Source organism: Dromiciops gliroides, chromosome 3 (genome assembly GCF_019393635.1).
Source record: "Dromiciops gliroides isolate mDroGli1 chromosome 3, mDroGli1.pri, whole genome shotgun sequence".
Classification (NCBI taxonomy): domain Eukaryota; kingdom Metazoa; phylum Chordata; class Mammalia; order Microbiotheria; family Microbiotheriidae; genus Dromiciops; species Dromiciops gliroides.
In genome coordinates this window covers 334436871-334458954 of record NC_057863.1, presented here as the reverse complement: position 1 = coordinate 334458954, position 22084 = coordinate 334436871, and the positions used below count along the sequence as shown (strand labels likewise).

Below are 22084 nucleotides of genomic sequence, written 5' to 3'. Positions count from 1 at the left end.
ATGTGAATTCGCCAGAAACGGTAAAAAGAGACTCAAAGGTCCATATTAGCCTAAGTAATTAGTAGGTCCCCATCTATAAAATGTCTGCTGTTTAAAGGGAATTAAGACAGCTTCTTTTGGGGGAAGAAAGACTATCAGCAAGAGGTGCTGATTTTCATCAAGCCGCATTAAAATGTGGTTTTTTTGTTTCCCTACATCTAGTTAGTGATGAATAATAAAAGGTAGTCTGTAATCACTTTCATTCACAATAACTAGTATTTACTGAAAGCCCAGGATCAGCCATTCTCCCAGATGATTGAGAGTTGAGACAATGCCTCTCAGAAATGATTCATCTATGAAACAGACCAAAAATAGATGAACTTTTATTCACAGATGAATGTACCAATTTGGTGGTCATCTGTAAGTCTACACCTTCTACACCAACTCTCCTATTTTATTTCAGGCTTTGTTTTATTTACAATTCTGTCTTCCCTTCTAGTCTTTTGATTTTGTCCCAAACTGCATTCTTGTTGTCAAACTGGTATAACAGATTTCTTGGGGGAAAAAACAGTTTGATCAAGTTTTTAAGAAAATGCAAACCCCTCTTTAAAAGTGACATTAAGTTAAAACATATTAATAGCTTAAAGATGCCACTTATTCAATTATAAGCTTCTAATTGGATAGTATTTGGGTTCGAGTGATATTCAAAGAAAGGTTTTATAGTAAATTTCAACATGCTATGAGCTCTTTTAGGTTTCCAGTCTAACAGAGTTCCCAGAGTTATTTATGAAAGTTAGAGACAATTAGTCTAAGGGTCAAGTGTGAGAAAGAAGAATGTTTGTTGGGCTTGGGTTCAGAAGACCTGGATTCAAATCCAAACTTTATTTAATGGCAGTACGATCATAAGCAATAATGATGATAAAGTGCTTTAGCACTTTAAGGTTTGCCAAAAGCACTTTGCAAGTACTATCCTGTTGAGTCTTCACCACAACCCTATGTGGTAGGTGCTATCATTATCACCATTTTACAGAAAATGAAAATGAAGCTGGGAGGGTGAGACTTGCCCAGGAACACAGCCAAGAAGCCTTTGAGATTGGATTCCTGTTCAGGGCTTCCTAAACCTAAGTCCAGAAAACACGACCACACCCATACCCACCCTGCCCTCCCCACCACCCCCACTCCCCACAACATGGCCACTAGAGGCCTGCCACTGGATAAGTGGATACTTCTCTGTAGCTTAATTTTCTCATGTGTAAAAAGGAAATATTTGCATGATCTACAACACCACCAATACTGTGAGGAAATCACTTTTTAAACTCCCATGGCTATATAAAAAGGATAATAATAATAATAATAAACAATTACCATTATTTAATCTGGAAAAATAAATATTACTAATAAAATAAAAGCTAACATTTACATAGGGTTCTAAGGATTACAAAGTGCTTTACAAACATTACCTCGTTTGATCCTCACAGCCATCCTGAGAGGTAGGTGCTATTGTTATCCCCATTCTATAGATGAGGAAACTGATGCTGAAAGAGATTAAATGATATACCTAGGGTTCCCCTATTGGAGTACTGTTTGAGACAGGACCCAAACTCAGATCCTCCTGATCCCTGGTACCAAACATATGCTTAGGTTTAGCTTTTTTTTTTTTTTTAAAGCTTTAGCTTTTACACCTCTGGGACTCTTTAGTTCTAGTGTCCTTCTGAAAATTTTGTCAAGACATTATTGATTCACTTGAATTTAATGGGTGATTTTTAACTATTTTTGACTGAAACAATAACTTGATTGAATTTAAATCTACCCTATTTAGGTAGTTAACTTGAGGACTATACCACAATGGTGCTTTTAAAACCTGAAAGCAACATTTTCTTTGCATATACATTGTTGAATTTGTCTTGATTGGAATTGAACAAAGAGCTAAACTGAGGAAATGTCCATACTAGTTATCATTTATTATAAGGGGCATGTGACCTGATAATAAAGGCTAGGTGTAATGACCCTGCCTCTTGTGTAGAGACCCTGAATTGAAGGTTCAATACATTTTTGAATGAGATATTATTTTTTGTTTTGTTTTGTTTTTGGTGAGGCAATTGGAGTTAAGTGACTTGCTCAGGGTCACACAAGCTAGCAAATGTCAAGTGTCTGAGGCTGGATTTGAACTCAGGTCTTCCTGACTCCAGGCCTGGTGCTCTATCCACTGTGCCACCTAGCTGCCCCGTCAATACATTTTTATAAGCATAGAACAAAAAAGGACAGAAATCATCTAATTGGCCAGCATCACAATGATGAGAGATCATTATTGGCTGCATCAAAGGAAGTGGGCCTAGCCCCCACACGCTATGAGGGCCACCTCTCCCTATCTCTAAGGAATGCCCTTGTAAATTTACAGGTCCTACCTACATCCTGAGGTCCCTGATATAGGCAGACTTACTGGTGACCGGGGAATTACAGATAAGACCACCTTAATTGTTAAAGACGGGACATGGCCAAGTTGTCCTAGCTTCTCAGGGACATCCCAAAAACCTGGGAGGAAATGTTGAGACAGTGTTCTATGAGAGTATTGAGAACATAATTTTTCTTTAAGTAGCAGCAATTGTATCCTTGGTATTTCTATTCAGAGAGGGAGAAGTTGAACTTCAGCATACATAAGCATCTCCATTCAAAGCTTAGAAGAGGCTTCAGGTTTGGCAGAGTATTGTTACGGAACAAAATCAAATATAAAATACAGGATCAAAAATTAATTCCCTCAGTCATTATGCATACTGTTCTACTAGTTCTGCTTACTTTGCTTACTTCTCATGCTTCTCTTATTTTTTGTATTCCTCCTTTCTTACAGCTCAGTAATGGACCATTCTAGTCATGAACAACTTGTGCAGCCATTCCCTGGTCAATGGGCACCATTTTGTTTCTGATTCTTTGTAACTACAAAAAAGTAGTGATATAAATATTTTGGTCTGTATGAGAGCTTTCTTTTTATCACAGATCCCCTTGGGTATATGGCTAGTGGAGGAGTCTCTGGTCAAAAATTCTGACCTCTACAACAGACCTGAAACAGCTCTCTTCAAAGTCACCAATGATCTCAACCCTCATCTTCCTAGAACTATCTCTAGTGTGTGACACTGCTGATCATCATCTAATTCCTAGCTATGGTTGTCTCCCAAGACGATCCTGGGCTCTCTTCTCTTGTCTTCTCTCTCTTGATGAGAGAGTACTCTCTTCATCCTCCCCCACTCACCCCTAGAGATTACTTTGTATTAATGATCTGGGTAGGTTTCATTTTCCTCCAATTGAATGTATACTCCTCCAGGGCAGGGTTGGTTTTCATTTTTGTCTTGAAGTCTCCTGTATCTTGCACAACATCTAACACAGAGATTAACAAATGGTACCTGAATGAGTGAGTCAATCAAGGCCCTTGGTTCTCATCAATACTTAGGGTTAATTTATATTTCTCCTTCATTCTGTATATACTTATATAGGTCCTTGGTGTCTCCTCCATTACAAGGTGGGTTTCCTGAGGGTGCGGGTTGTTTCATTCTTTGGAATCCTATGCTCAGCACCTAGCAGAGAGCCAGGCACATTGAGGGCACTAAGTAAGTATTTGTTGATTGACTGATCACTCTATAAACTGACTCTGGATTATTTTCCCTTAAATATTCCCATAATGAGATTTATGTGTCACTTTTCTGCTCAACCCATACAGTACTGAGGTTCATACCTATCAGCCTGGCATTTTGTTACTTAACCATACTTACAGTACCAGGAGCACTTCTTTATAGAGAAGCTTACCCCCATCCTTTCTCTGAGTCAGTTTGCTATCCATGACAAAATAGTGAAATTATAGCTGGCACTTATATGGTGAGAGATTTAAGGTTTTAAAGGACATTTTATAGATTATCCTATGAAGAAGGGACTAACGATTAATTAACCCTGGTTCCACTAAACTGTTTATAACCTGCACTCTTAGAGATGCATGGCAGCACTGAGGGGAGAAGTGATTGGCAGAAGGTCATATAAGTAGTTCTGGTGTGTCAGTGATTTATATTCTCTCTCTCTTTCTCTCTGTCTCTCAAAGTCATAATATACTCGTCCAACTAGTCAAGAACCCCCCCAGCACTAGAAGCAGCAGTCACCTTTAGAGCTTACAGAAGACTTTTTTCCTTGCCCTTGTGGGACTTTGATGCCTGCTTATTAAAGGATAACCACTGTTTTTATTCTTGGCCATATTCCTAGACTTAAAAATTATTGAATTGATCTGGACTTAAGTAAAATTTGGGGTGCCATTCAAGTATACCTTAAGATAGGCCTTAACTTTGATTTATGGTTCAGTTGTCTATATTGAAAAAAAAAGCAAGAGAGATATTTTTCCAATACAATTTTTAACAGATTTGAACAAAATCTGGGCTATGTTTAGAGGTCACATGACTTCAGTGTGATTGCATCGAATTTCATAGTTCATAAATCGCCGGTACATTGACAATAAAAAAAAGTATCATGTCCAATTCATTTGTTTTGTATAAACACAGTCTTGGTTCACCTCATTCTCAGGCTGTCAACACAATCTCTGACACTGATTCAGCCCCCAACTTTCCTTCCCTCTAATATCCAGAGACAGGATATCTTCTGGTTGTGCATCACCTATTTTCTTGGATGAGGATATAGTTACATATGAATTCAGTACAGCTCCTGGAGATTCAGTCATCAAGTATCAATAAGACAGATGCCCAACCCGAACTGCCCACTATCTCTACCCAAAGCTCCCCATTGTCTGAAGAGAAAACATGCCACAGATGCCAATGCAATGTCTCTGCCCCACTGCTGTCCTGTGGTCTTCACAGGGACTTGATCAACTGGTATTCCATCCATCTTGTGGCCAACAAACTTCCACTTCCTGATTCCCCAAACCCTGAAATCGAAAGTTGTCATCTGTGGAAGCATAAAACCTCTTTATGTTGATCAAAAGTCTGAACTCTTTCAAAATTATTTGTTTTTACAACGTTTTGACAAGCATTTATTAAGAGCTTACCATGTGCTGGGCACTGTGCTAGACGCTAGGCATACAAATACAAAATTAAACAATCCTTTCTCTCAAGGAGCTTATATTTTAAAGGAGGAGAGACAGTAAGTACATGTACTGACAAGTCTCTAAGAATGAAACTGAAGGGGAGGTGCCCATCTGTATTGTTCATCAGAAGTACATCACATAAATGAAACCACAGGTCTGGTCCAAAAAATCCCTAAGCAGTTTGGCATGTCATATTCTAAGGTCAAGAAAATGTAACACCCAGTAGAATAGAAAGGTGAAGCATGAATTCTTAAATGTAGATTGCTGTTGTTTATTAGCAACGTAACAGAATAGTACTTGGGCTTGGGGGCAGCTAGGTGGCACAGTGGATTAAGCACGGGCTCTTGATTCAGAAGGACCTGAGTTCAAATCTGGCCTCAGACACTTGACATTTACTAGCTGTGTGACCCTGGGCAAGTCACTTAACCTTCATTGCCCTGAAAAAAAAAAAATAGTACGTAGGCCTAAGAAGAACAAGGGTTTTCTATTGTGTAAGTGACTCCTTCTCCAGGACCATCATTTTAGGAAAGACCCCAGTCTTGCTTCACACCACCCACAACTGGATTTCCTTGGGAATGAATATTCCTCCTCATTGGCTTCACTGTCTCCACATGGGTACCCTTTCTCTCTTGCCCCTTTTCCAGTTTCCCTTTATGGGTTGTCTTCCTTCTATTAGAATGTAAACTCCTGGAGGGCAGGGACCGTCTCACTTGCTTACATTTTTATCTCCAGCACTTAGCATAGTGCCTGGCTTATAGCAAGGCAGATAGATAGGTGGCACAAAATGTGGGACCAGGATTCAGGAAGACCCAAGTTCAAATCTAGCCTCAGATATTTGCTAGCTATGTGGCCTTCAGTAAGTTAACTGCTATAAGACTCAAGTATGCTCTTCTGTAAAATGGAGATAACAAGAGACCTATCTCTCTGGTCGTGAGGATAAAATGAAATAATATTTGAAAAATGCTTTGCAAACCTATAATACCATATAAATAATAGCTATTAATGATAATAATAATAATAAATGCTCTATCTACCCATCCATATTCTCTTATGATTTTTAAATAGAAGATATTTCCTGGTTTAATAAGCCCCAGCCTACCTACCACTTTCCTAATTCAAATACCCAAAACAGTTTCAGGTTTTTGGTGAAAACTAAATTTGGTCTTTGGGTTCTTTTAGATGAGATGACAGTGTAATAATCATCCAAGGGCATTATACCATTTCTTTTTCCTTTTCAAGCTTTATATTATCAAAAATTATCTACATGACAGCAAAAATAAGTGCATGGCCCCTTGCTACATATTACAACACAAAATTAGGAAAACCTGTCCAGAGTGCAAAAAGATTCTATGTGTGTACCTGTAGTTAAAGGCAGGTGAGTAATGCTGTTCAAGCAGGTCAGAGTGAACCAAGTGGATGAGAGTGTAGCTCCAGAAAACAGTAACAGAAGGATTAGCTTCAACATGCCTCTGATAAAATCTGCAAACCTGACAGAAAACAAGAATTCGTGAACTCAAACCATATTTTTCTCATTATTGCAGCATATGACATTCTATAAATCAACTAACATTAGGTTAATACCAGAATTCGCATACCTTATTTTGAAATTTAGTATTTTGAATGCCATTTCATTGTAGAAATAGGAAATTATATATCTGTTAAGAACCTTCATCCTATATGGAAACATTTCTGGATTTGGAAATGCTATTAGAAGTGAACTTTCAAATCTTATTTCTTTACAGCTCCCAAAAGCTCAATATAGAGTTCATTTCAGTTCTCAGGTGGTATTAAATGTAGTACCATTGTTCCTCCTTATGACTAAAGCAAAATACCTTTAAACCATATGAGAATCGTCATTCAAGAAACTGATATTTTATAGACACAGTTTATTTAAATTAAAAAAAAAAATCTTGGAGCCAAAGAACACACCTGTCATTTTTAGGCCTAAGGAATTTGAAAGCAATTTGCTAACATTCAAAAGGAGAAACTATTCATGGCATGAGTCAGCCAAGAATATACCAAGAATTAGGAACAAGAATATTTAAGAAGCCAAAGCAAGGTTTTGCCAAACAAAGGCAGTCTCTTTTGCAAGACTGCTTTGAATTCCAAAAGCCTTGATTCTAAAAGGTATACACAAACGGATAGCTCCCATTTCTTTCAAAGCAAGTATACTGGAAAGAGTGTTAAACTTGGAATTTGAAGACCTGGTTTTAAATTGCTCTAGGCAGGCCACTTAAAACTTAGTTTCCTCATATATAAAACAAGATTAATACTACTTGCAATACCTAGATCTCACAGGATTGCTGTGATGAAAGCAAGTGAAAATTTTAAGATAGTGTGAGGTGGTAGTGTTTCATTCTCATTATTATGTTGAATGAAATTCAGATAGGAAGGTTCTTAGGACCATTAGAGCTAATACTGCTCTTTGATTATATTTAATGTTTGGTGAATTGCTGTGCATATAAATAAAATGTCTGGTTTTAAAATTTTAATTAAAGTATTGGGATGCAAGCTCATCTTCCGTGGATTTACAGAAACCATCTTTGGGTCAAATTCAGTAGCAGATAAGACAACCTTTACCCACATAAATTTTATTTCTTCCACTAGATCTCCATACTTTAAAATATGGGACAGTAGCCGAACAGATTAAAAAGCACAATCAAATACTATGCTATTAAAAAAAACAACACTTAAAACATTAAAAAAAAAATCAGCGAGCTCTAAGAAGAAAGCTCTAACAGAATCTATTCTGCTTCAGGTGAATTTTTAAAAAACAGGCATAGAAAGAAATCTCAGAAAAGATAACAGTGGAAATTGTCATGGTTAAAAGATATAAGCAAGGAAAATGTATTATGCTTAAGGATACCATAATGAAATGCTATCAATATTTCATATATACATATACACACACATATATACACCCATATGTATGTATCAAATAGCATGGAATCTATGTCCTTGAATGAAAAATTAGCTGAATTATAGGGAAAAAGAGAAAGTATAATTGTTAGGGACATTAATGTACCCCTTTTATGCCCCCAAATAAGTCTAATAAAATGATAAACAAGTTAAAGACTTGAATAGAATTTTACAAAAGTCAGACATAATAGATCTCTGGCAATTATTGAATGAAAATAGAAAGGAATATTCCTATTTCTCAGTTAGAGGATTCATAGTTACAAAAACTATGAGCCAGGGTATAAAACACCTCTTAATAAACGCAGAAAAAAAATTAAAGACATTCTTTACTGACCACAACACAATAAAACTGAAATCAAGAAAGTACATTTTACACCTCCCTGATTAACTCACTATCCCACTCATCACTCACCAAACCATTTCAATTCTCTTCAAACCTCCCATGGCTCCCCCTACCCTCACCACCTCAGCTGAAGACCTTGCCTCATTATTTTACTGGGGAAAAAAAAACAAAAACTGAAGTCTGTTGTTAAAAATTTTCACTTCAGGGGCGGCTAGGTGGCGCAGTGGATAGAGCACTGGCCCTGGAGTCAGGAGTACCTGAGTTCAAATCCGGCCTTAGACACTTAACACTTACTAGCTGTGTGACCCTGGGCAAGTCACTTAACCCCAATTGCCTCACTAAAAAAAAAAAAAAAAATTTTTTCACTTCTCCCTTCTTCCTCATCCAATCACCTTGATGCCTTTTGCTACTCTCTTCTTCTTCACCAACCTCATGTGAAGTGACCCTTCTCCTTTCCAAAACAAAACCCTCTACATGTGCAAGTATTCCTGTTTTCTCTAGCAGAGTGTTCCCTCTATCATCCCCCACTCTTTCACTTATCTTCAAACTCTCCCTGTTTAGTGGCAGCTTTCCCTACTGCCTAGGTGCCCATGGCTCTCCTGTCCACAAAAAAATCCTCCTTTGATCCATCCATCCATCCCCACTAGCTAGCATTATCCCATATCTCTCTTCCCTTTGGGGGCTAAACTTCTAATTAATGCTGCCATGTCTTTTCCTCTCACTCTCTTCTTAACTTTCTATAGCCTGATCTCTCACCTCAACATTAAAATGAAACAGCTTTCTCCAAAGGAACAAAAATCTTTCCCTGCCAAATCTTATGGCCTTTTATCAATACTCATCTTTCTTGACCTCCCTGGCACTGACACTGTCAGTTACCCTCTTCTCTTGGATATTTCTATCTAGGTTTTCCTGATACTTCTCCCTCTTGGTTCTCTTCCTACCTATCTGACTGATACTTCTCACTCTACTTTGTAAGATCTTCATCCAGGTAATATATACTAACATGGATGTCTCCAGGATCCTCTTCTTTTCTCCCTCTATACTACTTCACTTGGTGATTGCATCAGCTCCCATGGATTCATATATTTTCTTTACACTGATGATTCTCAAATCTACTTATGCATCCCTAACCTCTCTGCTGACCTCCGGTCTCCCATCTCCAATTGTCTACTGGAGATCTTGAACCATTTGTCTCACAGACATCTAAAACTCAACATAGCTACAACTGAATTCGTTATCTTTCCCCCCAAAACATGCTGTTCTTTCAAAACTTCCCTAGTATTGTTCTGGGCAGCAGCATTCTTCTGGTCATTCAGGCACCTAACTTAGGTGTCGTCTTTGATTCCTCACTCTCTCTCACACCCCATACCCAATGAACTGTCAGGTCTTGTCACTTCTAACTTATAACATCTCTTCTCTATGTCCCCTTCTCTCTGCTACCACTGCCACTACCCTGGCATAGCCCTTCATCACTCCACCCGTGGACTATTACAACAGCCTTCTGGTTGGTCTCCCTGCTACAGTCAATCCTCCATTCAGCTGTCAAAGTGATCTTCCTAAAACACAGGTCTGACCATGGCATCCTCTAATCAATACACTACAATGCTTCCCTATCATTTCCAGGATGAAATATAAAATCCTGTTTGATATTCAAAGGGCCTCTATAACCTAGGCCCCTCTGACTTCTCCAGTCTTTGTATGCCTTATATCTCTACTCCTCCTCCCCCGTAGTACCCCCGCACCCCACATATATACTCTGTGATCCAGTGACACTGGCCTCTTAGCTATTCCTTGAAAAAGAGACTTAACTTCCATCTCTGGGCATTTTCAGATTCTTTTTTTTTATCATAGAAGTATTTTTATTATTTTCTAGTTACATGAAGAGATAGTTTTCAAGTTAGTTTTTATAAACTCTGTGCATTTTCACTGGCTGTCTCCCATGCATACATGCATAAAATGCTTTCTGAGATTTCTGGAGATTTCCCTCAAGTTTCAGCTGAATCCCATCTTCTATAAAGAATCTTTTCTGACTCCCTCTAATTCTTGTTCCTCCTGTTGGTTATTTCCAAGTTATCCTCTATATAGTTTGTTTGTATGCTGTCTCCCCCAACTGGACTGTGAGCTCCTTGAGAGCCAGGGACTGTCTTTTACCTCTCTTTTTATTCCCAGCAACTATTACAGTTGCATACATAATAGGCATTTTAAAAATGTTTACTGACGCATTTGAAGAAAGGATTCAAAGTTAAGTGGGGATTAAATAATTTCAGGTCAAGTCAACAAATGCCTACTATGTACTGTGCACTATGCTTAGCACTGAGGATAAAAAGGTAAAAATGATTCCCGCCTTCAAGGATCTTAGAGTAAAATGGGAAAGAAAACTTGCAAAGAAGAAGGGACAGACAAGCTATATAATGGATAAACTGGAGATGATCCCTGAGGGAAGGCACTAGCAATGAGGGGGATTAGAAAAGTTTCCTTGGAGAGGGCAGAATTTCATTGAGACTTGAAGGCAGCTAGGGAAGTTAGGAGGCAGATATGATGGAGAGAATTCCAGCCATGAGGACAGCCAGTGAAAATGTGCAGAGGTAGGGCATAAGGTGTTGTGTTTAAGGAACAGCAAGAAGGCCAGTGTCATTAGATTAAAGAGTGTATGGAGGGGAAAAAGGTATTAGAAAAGTGGAAAAGTGCAAGACAGCTAGGTTAGAAAGGACATTAAAAGCCAAACAGAGGATTTTAAATATAATCTGGTATGTAATGGGAAATCAGCAGAGCTTACTGAATGGGGTGGTGGTGACATGGTCAGATCTGTGCTTTAGGAAAGCCACTATGATAGCTGAGTGGAGAATGGATTGAAGTAGGGAAGGACTTGAGGTAGGGTGACCAGGAAGAGATTTTAAGAATCCAGATAGTGAAGCATTAAGGGCCACTACAGTGGTAGCTGTCAGAGGTTCAGGGGGAAGGGGTTTTAGAGAGATTCTGAAAAGGTGCGATTGACAATATTTGGCAACAGAGTTGATATGGGAGTGGTGATGGTATGAGAGAGTAGGAGGAGAAAAAGATGACACCAAGGTTAATAAACTAGTTGATTAAGAAGATGGTGGTACCCTCAACAGTAATGGGCAAGGTGGGAAGAACATTTGGGGCAAAAGATGATAACTTCAGTTTTGGAAATGCTGAGTTTAAGATGTCTATGGTATATCTAGTTCAAAATATCCAATAGGCAGTTGGATATTTCAGGCTGAAGGCCTAGAGAGAGGTTAAGACCGTATAAATAGATCTAAGAATCACTGTCGTAAAGATGGTAACTAAATCTGGGAGCTGATGAGATCACCAATCATCAGTATAAAGGGAGAAAGAAGAGGGCCCAGGACAGAGGCCTGGAAGACACCTGTGGTTAGTGGGAGGGATTTGAATGAAAATCAAGTAAAGGAGACTAAGAATGAGTGGTCAGACAGGTAGAAGTAGAACTCAGAGAAAAGAGAATACCCAGAAATGGGTGATCAAGTTTCAAAGGCTATAGAGAAATAAAGAAAGATGAAGATTGATCTGTGAGAATTGGGAAGAGACTGAAGATTAGCAAGGCAATGAGTATGATAGAGTGGGGCAGTATGCTGGAGAAAATTGCATTGAATGAGATCACATGTGGATGTAAATGGGTTTTTGCCTTGGCAAAGAGAATGGTCACATCTTCAAGTGAGACAAGGATGAAGAAGATAGTTGGGAAAGGAATCTGAGTTTATGTAAGTTATGTGATAGAATTTAATCCTAAAGAATATATGGGGGCAGCTAAGTGGCAAAGAGGATAGAGCACTGGCCCTGGAGGAGGACCTAAGTTCAAATCCGGCCTCAGACACTTAACACTTACTAGCTGTGTGACCCAGGCAAGTCACTTAACTCCAATTGCCTCACCATTAAAAAAAAAAAAAAAGAATATATGGATCAAAGAACAAACCAAAAAAATAATAGAAAATGTCATCTAATCTAACGACAAGAGAACATGCAGCCAAAGTGGTCTTTAGGGGAAGGTTCATAATTTAAAAAATTGTCAATAACAAAAAAGAGAAAGAATAGATGAATCAGTTGGAGATATAACTAAAAAAAATTGGGACAATACCTAATATTTTTTTGTAAACAAAGTACTTTACATATATTTTCTCATTTGATTCTCACAACAACTCTAGGAAGTAAGTGTTTATATTATACCCACTTTGGTAGATGAGAAAATCGAGAATGAGAGAGGGTGACCTTGCCTAGGGTCACACAATAGATAACTTGCATATGTGTTATAGTGGAAATATTCTAATTCTGAATCACTATCATAAGCTCATTTCTATAAATAAAATCTATGTAACTCAGTCACTTGTTTGATTTTGCTTTATTGACAAATTATAGGTTCTTGTGCATTTTACCCATGGAGATCCTTTTGATTCCACTCTTGGTTTTAGCTTTTTTATGGACTCCATCCAGAAATAAATCACTTGGTAACAGCTGACAAATTTAATGACATATGCCATTAACCACCTTTATTGTTATTTTGTAAATAATCTGTCCTAAAAGTACCTATGTAAATTTTTAACCTGTTGAATCACATCAAGTAATCAATACAATGTTTTGATACAACTTCCTCTTTGATTTGAAAGACATACTCAGTTCTGATGAGTGATGCTAATAGATTTAAGGCTAGGTAGAATCTTAGCAGGCTTACAGCATCCATTCATATCAATTGTTATTGACATTATTGTGTTGATGGTGTGTTTTACCTTATTTAATGTCCATGAGAATATCAGATACCCTAACATTTTATGTGTGGAACTACTGTATTCATTTGCCGTGTATTGTGAGAATCAGGGGCCCCTCCCCTTGCTGAGAAAGCATGAGGTTGAATTGGCCTCTGGAAGTTGCCTCACAATTCATGGGCTGCCTTTAAGTCATGTCAATCAATGGACTTGAATGCTACTAGCCAATTAGCTTGGAGCTGTGTGAGGACCGTCCCTCTTCTTGTCCCACAGGGAGCTTGCGGTTGAACTGACTCAGATTCCCTCTCTTTGATAGTGTGACCTGCTGAGGGGAGACTTTCTCTCTCTCTTTGCTAACCCCTAATATGCTTTAATAAATGCTTAATGCCTAAACTGTTGCTGAAGTTTCTAATTTATAAGTAAACCCTAGCTAGTTTTCCCCCCACACTGGGGGCAAAAACAAGGTGACCACACATTAGATTTTTTTGTTTGTTTGTTTGTTTTTTTTTTTAGTGAGGCAATTGGGGTTAAGTGACTTGCCCAGAGTCACACAGCTAGTAAGTGTTAAGTGTCTGAGGCCGGATTTGAACTCAGGTACTTCTGACTCCAGGGCCAGTGCTCTATCCACTGCGTCACCTAGCTGCCCCCACACATTAGATTTTAAATGTCACAGTATGTACCTGAGCCATGAGTATGAAACTGAGTCAAGGGCTTTGTCAAAATCAGTAAAGGTGGTGTAAATGTTATGACATTTTTGGATAGCTTGTTCAATAATCACTGAATTGATAATGAATTGCTCTTACTTCCCTGGTAACTTTTGGTATACTTTTTTTGCTCTTTGGTCAATATGTTTTCTTCTAAGTGTTTGTAAATTTTTTCAGCAATATGAACTGTGAATGTGAATGCTTCTTACAAAATACATAAACACATAATTGGTCTATATTTGGAAGGCTCACTGGCATTCTCATCTTTTGGTAATAAATATATGATTCTTTGAGTTAAGAAAGTTTGGATCAGATATTCATGAGAAAGGAAGGTGGTAAAGTGCTTTGATAGTAATTCCTGCTCCTGCATCACTAAGAAATAGATGAGCCAATAATTATGGATTTATCCAGATCCCTCACTTCCTAATTCTGCAGAAAGCTAATGTTTCAGTCACCTTCCTTAACATAACCATTATGTAATTCATCATATTGATACACAAGCTTTTTATTTTGAGTTTAATCCAATTTGTGTTTGCCTTATATTGGTTGGTCTTCTTTGGATAATAGAGAGGACCAGAAAATTTTCACATCCTCCTCTTTCTTCTTTTAATTTCTTTATTTCTCAAGCATCTATTATATAGTTTTTGATCAATGCTGAATTGTTTATTTGGGGGTTTTGTACTGCTTTAACAACCAACCTAGATATTTTGTTAATTAGGTTACAACACCATTATGTAAATGATAATGCCTAGGTTATAGGTGTTTGATCTGACCAGCTAGGTTTCCCATAGGAAGAATTAACTGAAAGGTAGACTGGAAATTTTTTCTACTAAAATATGCCTTTAAAAAGCTACAACTCAGGGCAGCTAGGTGGCGCAGTGGATAGAGCACCGGCTCTGGAGTCAGGAGGACCTGAGTTCAAATCCGGTCTCAGACACTTAACACTTACTAGCTGTGTGACCCTGAGCAAGTCACTTAACCCCAATTGCCTCGCCAAAAAAGCTACAACTTCACTGACAGACATAAATGCATAGCCTTCATTACTAATTACAATATTTTAAAAGATGATTCACAATCACTATTGATCAGAGAGATGCAAATTAAAAGAACTCTAAGGTACTACCTGGCACCTATCAGATTGGCTAATATGACAAAAAAGGAAAATAATAAATGTTGGAGAAGCTGTGGAAAAATTGGAACACTAATGCATTGTTGGTGGAGCTGTGGACTGATCCAACCATTCTGGAGAGCAATTTGGAATTATGCTCAAAGGGCTATAAAGCTGTGCATACCCTTTGACCTAGCAATACCACTTTTGGGTCTTTTTCCCAAAGAGATCATGGAAAGGGGAAAAGGATCCACATGTTCAAAAATATTTATAGTTGCTCTTTTTGTGGTGGCAAGAAATTGGAAGTTGAGGGGATGCCCATCAATTGAAGAATGGCTGGACAAGTTGTGGTATATGAATATAATGGGATACTATTGTGCTGTAAGAAACGATGAGCAGGAGGAGTTCAGAGAAACCTGGAGGGACTTGCATGGGCTGATGATGAGTGAGATGAGCAGAATCAGAACATTGTGCACAGTATCATCAACACTGTTTGTTGATCAATTCTGATAGACTAGATTCTTCTCACCAATGCAAAGGTACAAGAAAGTTCCAAAGGACTCATGATGGAAAAGGCCCTCCAAATCCAGAAAGAAAAAAAAAAGGAACTGTGGAATATGGATGATGATTGGACCATACTATTTCTTTTTGTTTTTGGTGCTGTTGTTTCTCTTTTTTGAGGTTTTTCCTTTTTTGCTGATTCCTCTCATATAACCTACCTAATGCAGAAATATGTTTAATGTTTATATATATATATATATAAAACCTATATCAGATTACCTGCTGTCTAGGGGAGGGAGGGAGGGAGAGAGAAAAATTTGAAACTGGAAATCTTATCTAAACAAATGTTGAAAACTAAAATAAATAAATTAATAAAAAAAAGATTCACCATTAGATCAAGAAATAAAGAAATACAATGAAAACCTAAGCAAAAAATGGTATTTTCACTGGTACTTCTTTATCATCAATAACTGTTTATTCCAATCCTGGTTTTCTGCCAAAACTTGTAGGAAGTATCTTTTTCAGTTCATCCTGAATTTCTATATTTTCAATCTAAAACCTTTGCCAAATGTGTGTATAGCCATTTCCCTCAGAGAAAATGGATGTTAAAAAAGCCATTGTTTTGGTTCATCTCTCTGGTAAGAGAGCCCTAACTACTTGCTTCCATTCAATAATGGGCAGCGATTGTTTGCTTTAACTACATATTACAAGTTTCTGCCTCTAGTGACTTTGAGTGTCCTAATGTTTGCTGTGTGCTACTAGTTTTCTTGCTGTTTCATCCATGAATAGAAGCAGAAAGAGAAAGAAAAAGACCATATAGAACATCTGTGAACTACAAGACTACTTTTTTCCCAGTAAGAAGGATTCCTTTTATCTACTTAACAAAGAGATCTTGAAATCACTGTTTTGTTTAATGATATTTTAGACTTCTACTTTGGGGCAGAAATTCTAATTTTGAGCATGTCGGTGAGTGATATATTGAAACAAACACTCATCAGTTAAAAAGAAGGGATCTGTATCCCTTCTTAACTTTAGTTCTTATTCCCTTTTAGACAAACTGCTACTTAAAAATCTTCATTAATTAAGATGGTAATAAGATCGTGGATTTACAGCTTTAAGAAACTTCAAAGGTCGTATAATTCAACTCCCTCATTTTATAGATGAAGAAACTGAAGCCAGGAGAAAAGTGACTTGTTCAAGATCACAAAGGCAATGAATGGTGAAAATGGAATTCAAATCTAGGTCCTTTGTATGCAAATCACCTGTTCTTTCTGGTCTTTAGCAACTATCCCCTGCCTGGGATTTGAGATAAAAATGTTTCTGATAAAGCTTGAAGCTACAAAAATATCAATTGTACCATTACATTAATTTAAAAAAACAACAACACATTTAAGCTGAACTTTAAGAAAGAGTTAATAAATGAGGGATATATACAATGATTATATCAGAACAAGAATGAAAAGTTCTGAAGAAAAGGCAGTTATAAAGCTAAGAAATGGGGTATATGACAGTAAAACATGAACAATTCTTACATGAAAAGGAGTTGAGTGGTTCACAAGACAAGAGTCAAGTAAATTCATATACCCTTCTTACCATGAAAATGCTGATGCCCAGTAAATTATCTCCCTCGGCCTGAAAAACTAGGTGAAAACTAAAGTGTCACTTCACACTTCTCAAACAAAACGCTTTCTGGTCAGAATTTCCCCCAGAGAGGAAAAGGCAGCCTCCTACTCAGCCTCTAGCACTTACTGTGAAGGCGGGAGATAAGTCAGATTTGGGATAAAATTTGGTTAAAATGTAATACGCTGTGGCTAAATTTGGGAGTTTTTAGGGTGTTCCACATCTCTGAAATTTATAAATTCCATGAACCCAGAAGTTTAAAATGTGGGTCTTTAGGAGGGAGTTAGAAGTTAAAAATATATTTGCAGCACAAGGGGCTAAATATTTACTTATAAAAGTTGACTTAAAACAGGGAGAAACAAACTTGCATCTGGGGCAAGCTGAGTGACAGCATTCATGGTGTGATTTCAAAAGGGTTGGGAAGATCCCTGTCCCCACCAGGTGCCTTCTCCATTTGACTGGCTTCTAAATTGCACACTAAGAATTCCATTCCTAATCTTTTAAGATCATAGATCATAGGGAGAAGGCACTCAGAAGCCATCTAGTCCAACCAGCTCATTTTACAGAGGAGGAATCAATCTGAGGCCAACAGAAGTTCCAAACTTGCCGGAGAATTGAGAATCATCCCTTTGGCTCAAGTTGACCAGGGGCACATTTCCTTGTTAAGATGCAAATATCTATAAGGTAGGTAATAGGTTAATCCTTCTCTTTCAGTTCTCTAGATCCTGGTCAGGCCTGCTTCTCTATCACAAGATATCTAAAAAACCTTAGTGGGGGAAGAAGAAGAAAGTAGTGCCATCTCCAGCTTGTCCGTCTCTAGAGAAGCACAAGGGGACACAGGACCTCCAACAAATGAACTACTGAGTTATTCTAGACTACATGGTCCAATATGGTCAGTCAATTAATAAGCATTTATTAAGTGGCCATTCTACGCCAGGTGCTAGACTGAGGATACAAAGAAAGGCAAGAGTCAGTTAGTCCTTGATGTTCTTAAGGAGCTCACAGTCTAATGGATAATGTATGGCTATGGATCCCATAGAGGCCGAGTCTTAGGATAAAGAGGTACAGTACTCATATAAGGACCCTCCAAAAGAACTCTTATCAGGGCTGGTAAGCCTTACAGAGCCTTTTCACCTACCTGGATAAAAGGCAACAGCACCACAGAAATAATATGACAACAAGTGCAGCCCTCTTAAGGTGAAGTGTAGTGCCTAGGCTCTTACTGGAGTCCTCTCTGACCTCTCAGTCCTTGGCTTTGTTTGCTGGTGTCTTCTATCTTGACTATCTTGACTATTTTTACAAGTCTCAATATACAAGTTGTCTGCTTCTGTTCCTGCTCTGAATGCTGCAAAACCACTGAATTCACAACTTCCCCAGCCATTTACAAATTTACACCTTGTTGGAGATGCTCTGACATGACCTGACAGCAAGAAAGAAACATAGGATAGGTACCTGGGAAAGGAGGGATCTAAAGAGAAAGGGGGTACAGAGAGAAGAAAAGGGACCAAAGAAAAACTCTGCCTATTTGACGACTTTCCCCAAATGCTAACTCTGCTAATTCTACAAAATAGAGCTTTTGGCAATATAAGTGAAATGCGACATGTCTGGTTTCCAGGCCTAGAAATAATTATATTCACCTCTACCTTCCCTGGGGAGATACAGGGCCTGGAGTCAGGAAGACTCATCTTACTAAGTTCAAATCTGGCCTTAGACACTTACTAGCTGTGTGACCTTGGGCAACTCACTTAACCCTGTTTGCCTCAGTTTCCTCATCTGTAAAATGAGCTGGAGAAGGAAAGGACAAACCACTCCAGCATCTTTGCCACGAAAACATCATCTGGAGTCACAAAGTTGGACATGACTGAAAAACGACTTAACAACAATCCCCTTCCCCTGCTTCACTGAAAGCAGAAGGGAAAAAGAGTTTCAGGTAGGTCCAGGCTCTCAAAATTTAAATAAAAATACTTTTAACAACAAACTGTGGCAAAGCTTACCTGTTTTCTATCTAAAGAAGTATAGTTGTAAATTAGATATCTGTCCCTAAGGGACTTGCAATTGACGTTGCTTTTCCCAAGCCACAGTCACATCCTTAATCGATACCACCCCATACACACAAAGTACCTTTAATATAAATATCACTTATCCATTCTTTAGCTTTGGGCTTTTCTGGTGCCTCTTGAGAAGAAAGATCAGTAAGGAATAGAGGCAGATTTTTTTTCTTGCTTTATTTGAATGTGATTTTATACCTGTTTTGTTTTGGGGTTCATTCAATGAGAATTTCTTAAGCAGCCACTACATAAAAAGCACTATACTGGATAATGGGGATACAGAGACAAAATGGAAAATTAATGGTCTTCATGGATGGAAAAAGTAGAGTTTAAGAGAATTCCTCAAGACTGTTCAGAGCAGCCTCAATTACAGCCCCATTCCAATGACTCATCATGACTACAGGTTTTTAAAAGCTAGGCCAGAGTAATAAATGCTCTGGCAGATTGTACTGAGCTAGAAAAGCTTCCAAGCATGTGCCTGGCAGTGGACTGTTCCTGGAGTCTCTTCTTCAGGTGAGGAGTCTTTTTGGCCAGGGCATAAATGTATCTGCTGAGGTGTGAAAGCAATATGGAAGTCAAATGACAATGATGAAATCACAAAACTTCTGAAGTATTAAGGTAAGCCTGGAGGTGAAGGCACTCTGGTTTTTAGGCAAATGGACTGTTATTCAGATAGACTTTTGTTTGTTGTTATTGTTTTTTTCTTTGTGAGGTAACTGGGGTTAAGTGACTTGCCCAGGGTCACACAGCTAGTAAGTGTTGTCTGAGGCTGGATTTGAACTCAGGTCCTCCTGACTCCAGGGCCAGTGTTCTATCCACTGTGCCACCTAGCTTCCCCCAGATAGACTTTTTATTTATTTATTTAGTGAGGCAATTGGGGTTAAGTGACTTGCCCAGGGTCACACAGCTAGTTAAGTATTAAGTGTCCGAGGCCGGATTTGAACTCAGGTACTCTTGACTCCAGGGCCGGTGCTCTATCCACTGTGCCATCTAGCTGCCCCCCAGATAGACTTTTGACAGAAACATCTCTTAAGAACACACAACTCCCTCAGTTATAATTCAATATTCATTAATCAAACACTGGATCTACAACTAGGTCTTCTAGGAAGATCCACTCCCCAGAGAGGAAATATCCTATACAGCTAATCTGGAACTTTTTAGACTCAGTATATTCTCCACTGTAAATGAATAGACTTTCTAGGACCAATCAACCTCAAATGAACTTGAGTGAGTCAAATATTTCAGGACCTAGTTATTTCTGGAAATAAGCTGACCATAAAGGTCTCTGACTTATCAAGAGAGACCAGTCTCAGAACTCATGAAGATCCTATTCAGTTAAAGTAACCAACGAGCCCCAAACCAAACAGTCTGTTGACCTGTCACTATTACCACAATTATAATTATAGAAAGGTAGTCTGTTCTAAAAAGAGGTCCCACAGCATAGACACAAAGGACCACAGTAAATATGGAGCAGGGCTTTAATGTGGCAAATGTTAAGACTAAGGGATGCTCATATCCCTGTAATTGATGTGACATTGAAGTCAGACTGTAGAAGGTCAAAATATTCTTTCTGCATTTGTAACCTTTCTTTTGAGATAATTAAAAAACCCTAATGGCTGCTTCCAAATTTGTCTCTCCCGTTCTAGCAATATATAGTTAAAACTAAGTGGCTATGGGGGAAAATGGAATAGGACGTATTTATTAGATGTCACTTTTGATGGATGATTGCTCCTTCTTTGGCCTATTCAGTACTTATCTCCGTATGGCTGAATCAATGATGACTGAATGAAACTGCATAGAAGTTGTAATTAGAAAAATTAGGTATGATTCTTGTCAAGTGTGACAGACTGATGTATTTCAATGTCAATAAGTGCCTTCCCTGACAGTAGCTATCTCTCTTTTGGGGGCTTTTATTTTTAGTTCAACCAGCTGCTAATAGGCAAAACTTTAGATATGGGATTTTAGAAATTACAGTGTCAGTTTATTTTTTCCTTCCCTCAGTACTACTACTGGGTTTAAGTCTAGATACAGTATTACATGATGTCAAATATCCTTAAGTGTTTGGATGCTTCGTGACTTACAAACTGGATTTAACACCATTCTTTCTTCCCCCAAAAGATATAATTAGGTCCTCCCACATCTGGTAAAGCAGAATGGCTACTCTGATGGGAATTTAGGTGGAATGTGTTAAGTGATCTGGGGAACTGACATTTCCATTGCTTTGCTTTTCTCCCCTGGATAAAGTAAACTCTTCTCCTGTCATAATAACGATAGCTGAGATTTATATGCTGTAAATTGCAAAAGGCTTTACTCCTTTGAATCTTGCAAGAACCTTGAGAAGTGGGTGCTATAGGTATCATCCCAGTGTTATAGATGAGGAAAACTGGGATTTGAAGAAGGTAAGTGGCTTGTGCATGGTCACACAGTAACCAGTCTTTTCTGATTTCCAAGATCAACATTCCCATCCTAACTAAACCTGTTTTGACATTATGGGTGAATGTTATAACAGTGCTTGATGAAAAAAAAAATCACCTTACTGAGCTTGGCTTCAAAGAAGAGACATGAGAATTCCCCTCCCTCCCTTCTCTGATAAGGTAGAGGCACTCTAGGTGTAGAACTCTGCATATGTCAGACTTGGCTTTGCTGAACACTTTAGCTAAACTTTTTTTTCTTTCTCCTTTAAATTTTTTGTTATAAATGATGGCTCTCAGGGTGGGGGAAATACTGTGAAATGTTTATGATGAAAAAAATTTACACATTGTAAAAAACACTTAAAAAAAGAGATGATAAATGTTTTTAAAAATATTTTTTAATTTAAAATTTAAATAAGAAAAATTTTAGACACTAAAAGAGCCCCATAACCCTCATGTTTTCCCTTGTAACAAGGGGGAAAAGTTAAATTCTGAGACAGCAACTATGTCTGAAAATGCGTGTAATGTGCCACATCCATAGTCTCCCAGCTCTCCTACGAAAGGAGGAAGGTGTATGAAAGTTATCTTAAGATACTTGGGCTAGGGGCAGCTAGGTGGTGCAGTAGATAAAGCACTGGCCCTGG

General features: G+C 38.2%; 1 protein-coding gene across 1 annotated transcript in view; it reads right to left on the bottom strand.

Moving 5' to 3' along the window:
* Positions 1 to 22084, bottom strand: part of SLC49A4 (solute carrier family 49 member 4) — a 141050-nt gene that overhangs the window by 28708 nt on the left and 90258 nt on the right. Inside the window, exon 7 of the mRNA XM_043996521.1 lies at positions 6410 to 6537. Within this exon, the coding sequence (XP_043852456.1) occupies positions 6410 to 6537 (128 nt within the window). The remainder of the gene's footprint in view (positions 1 to 6409; positions 6538 to 22084) is intronic.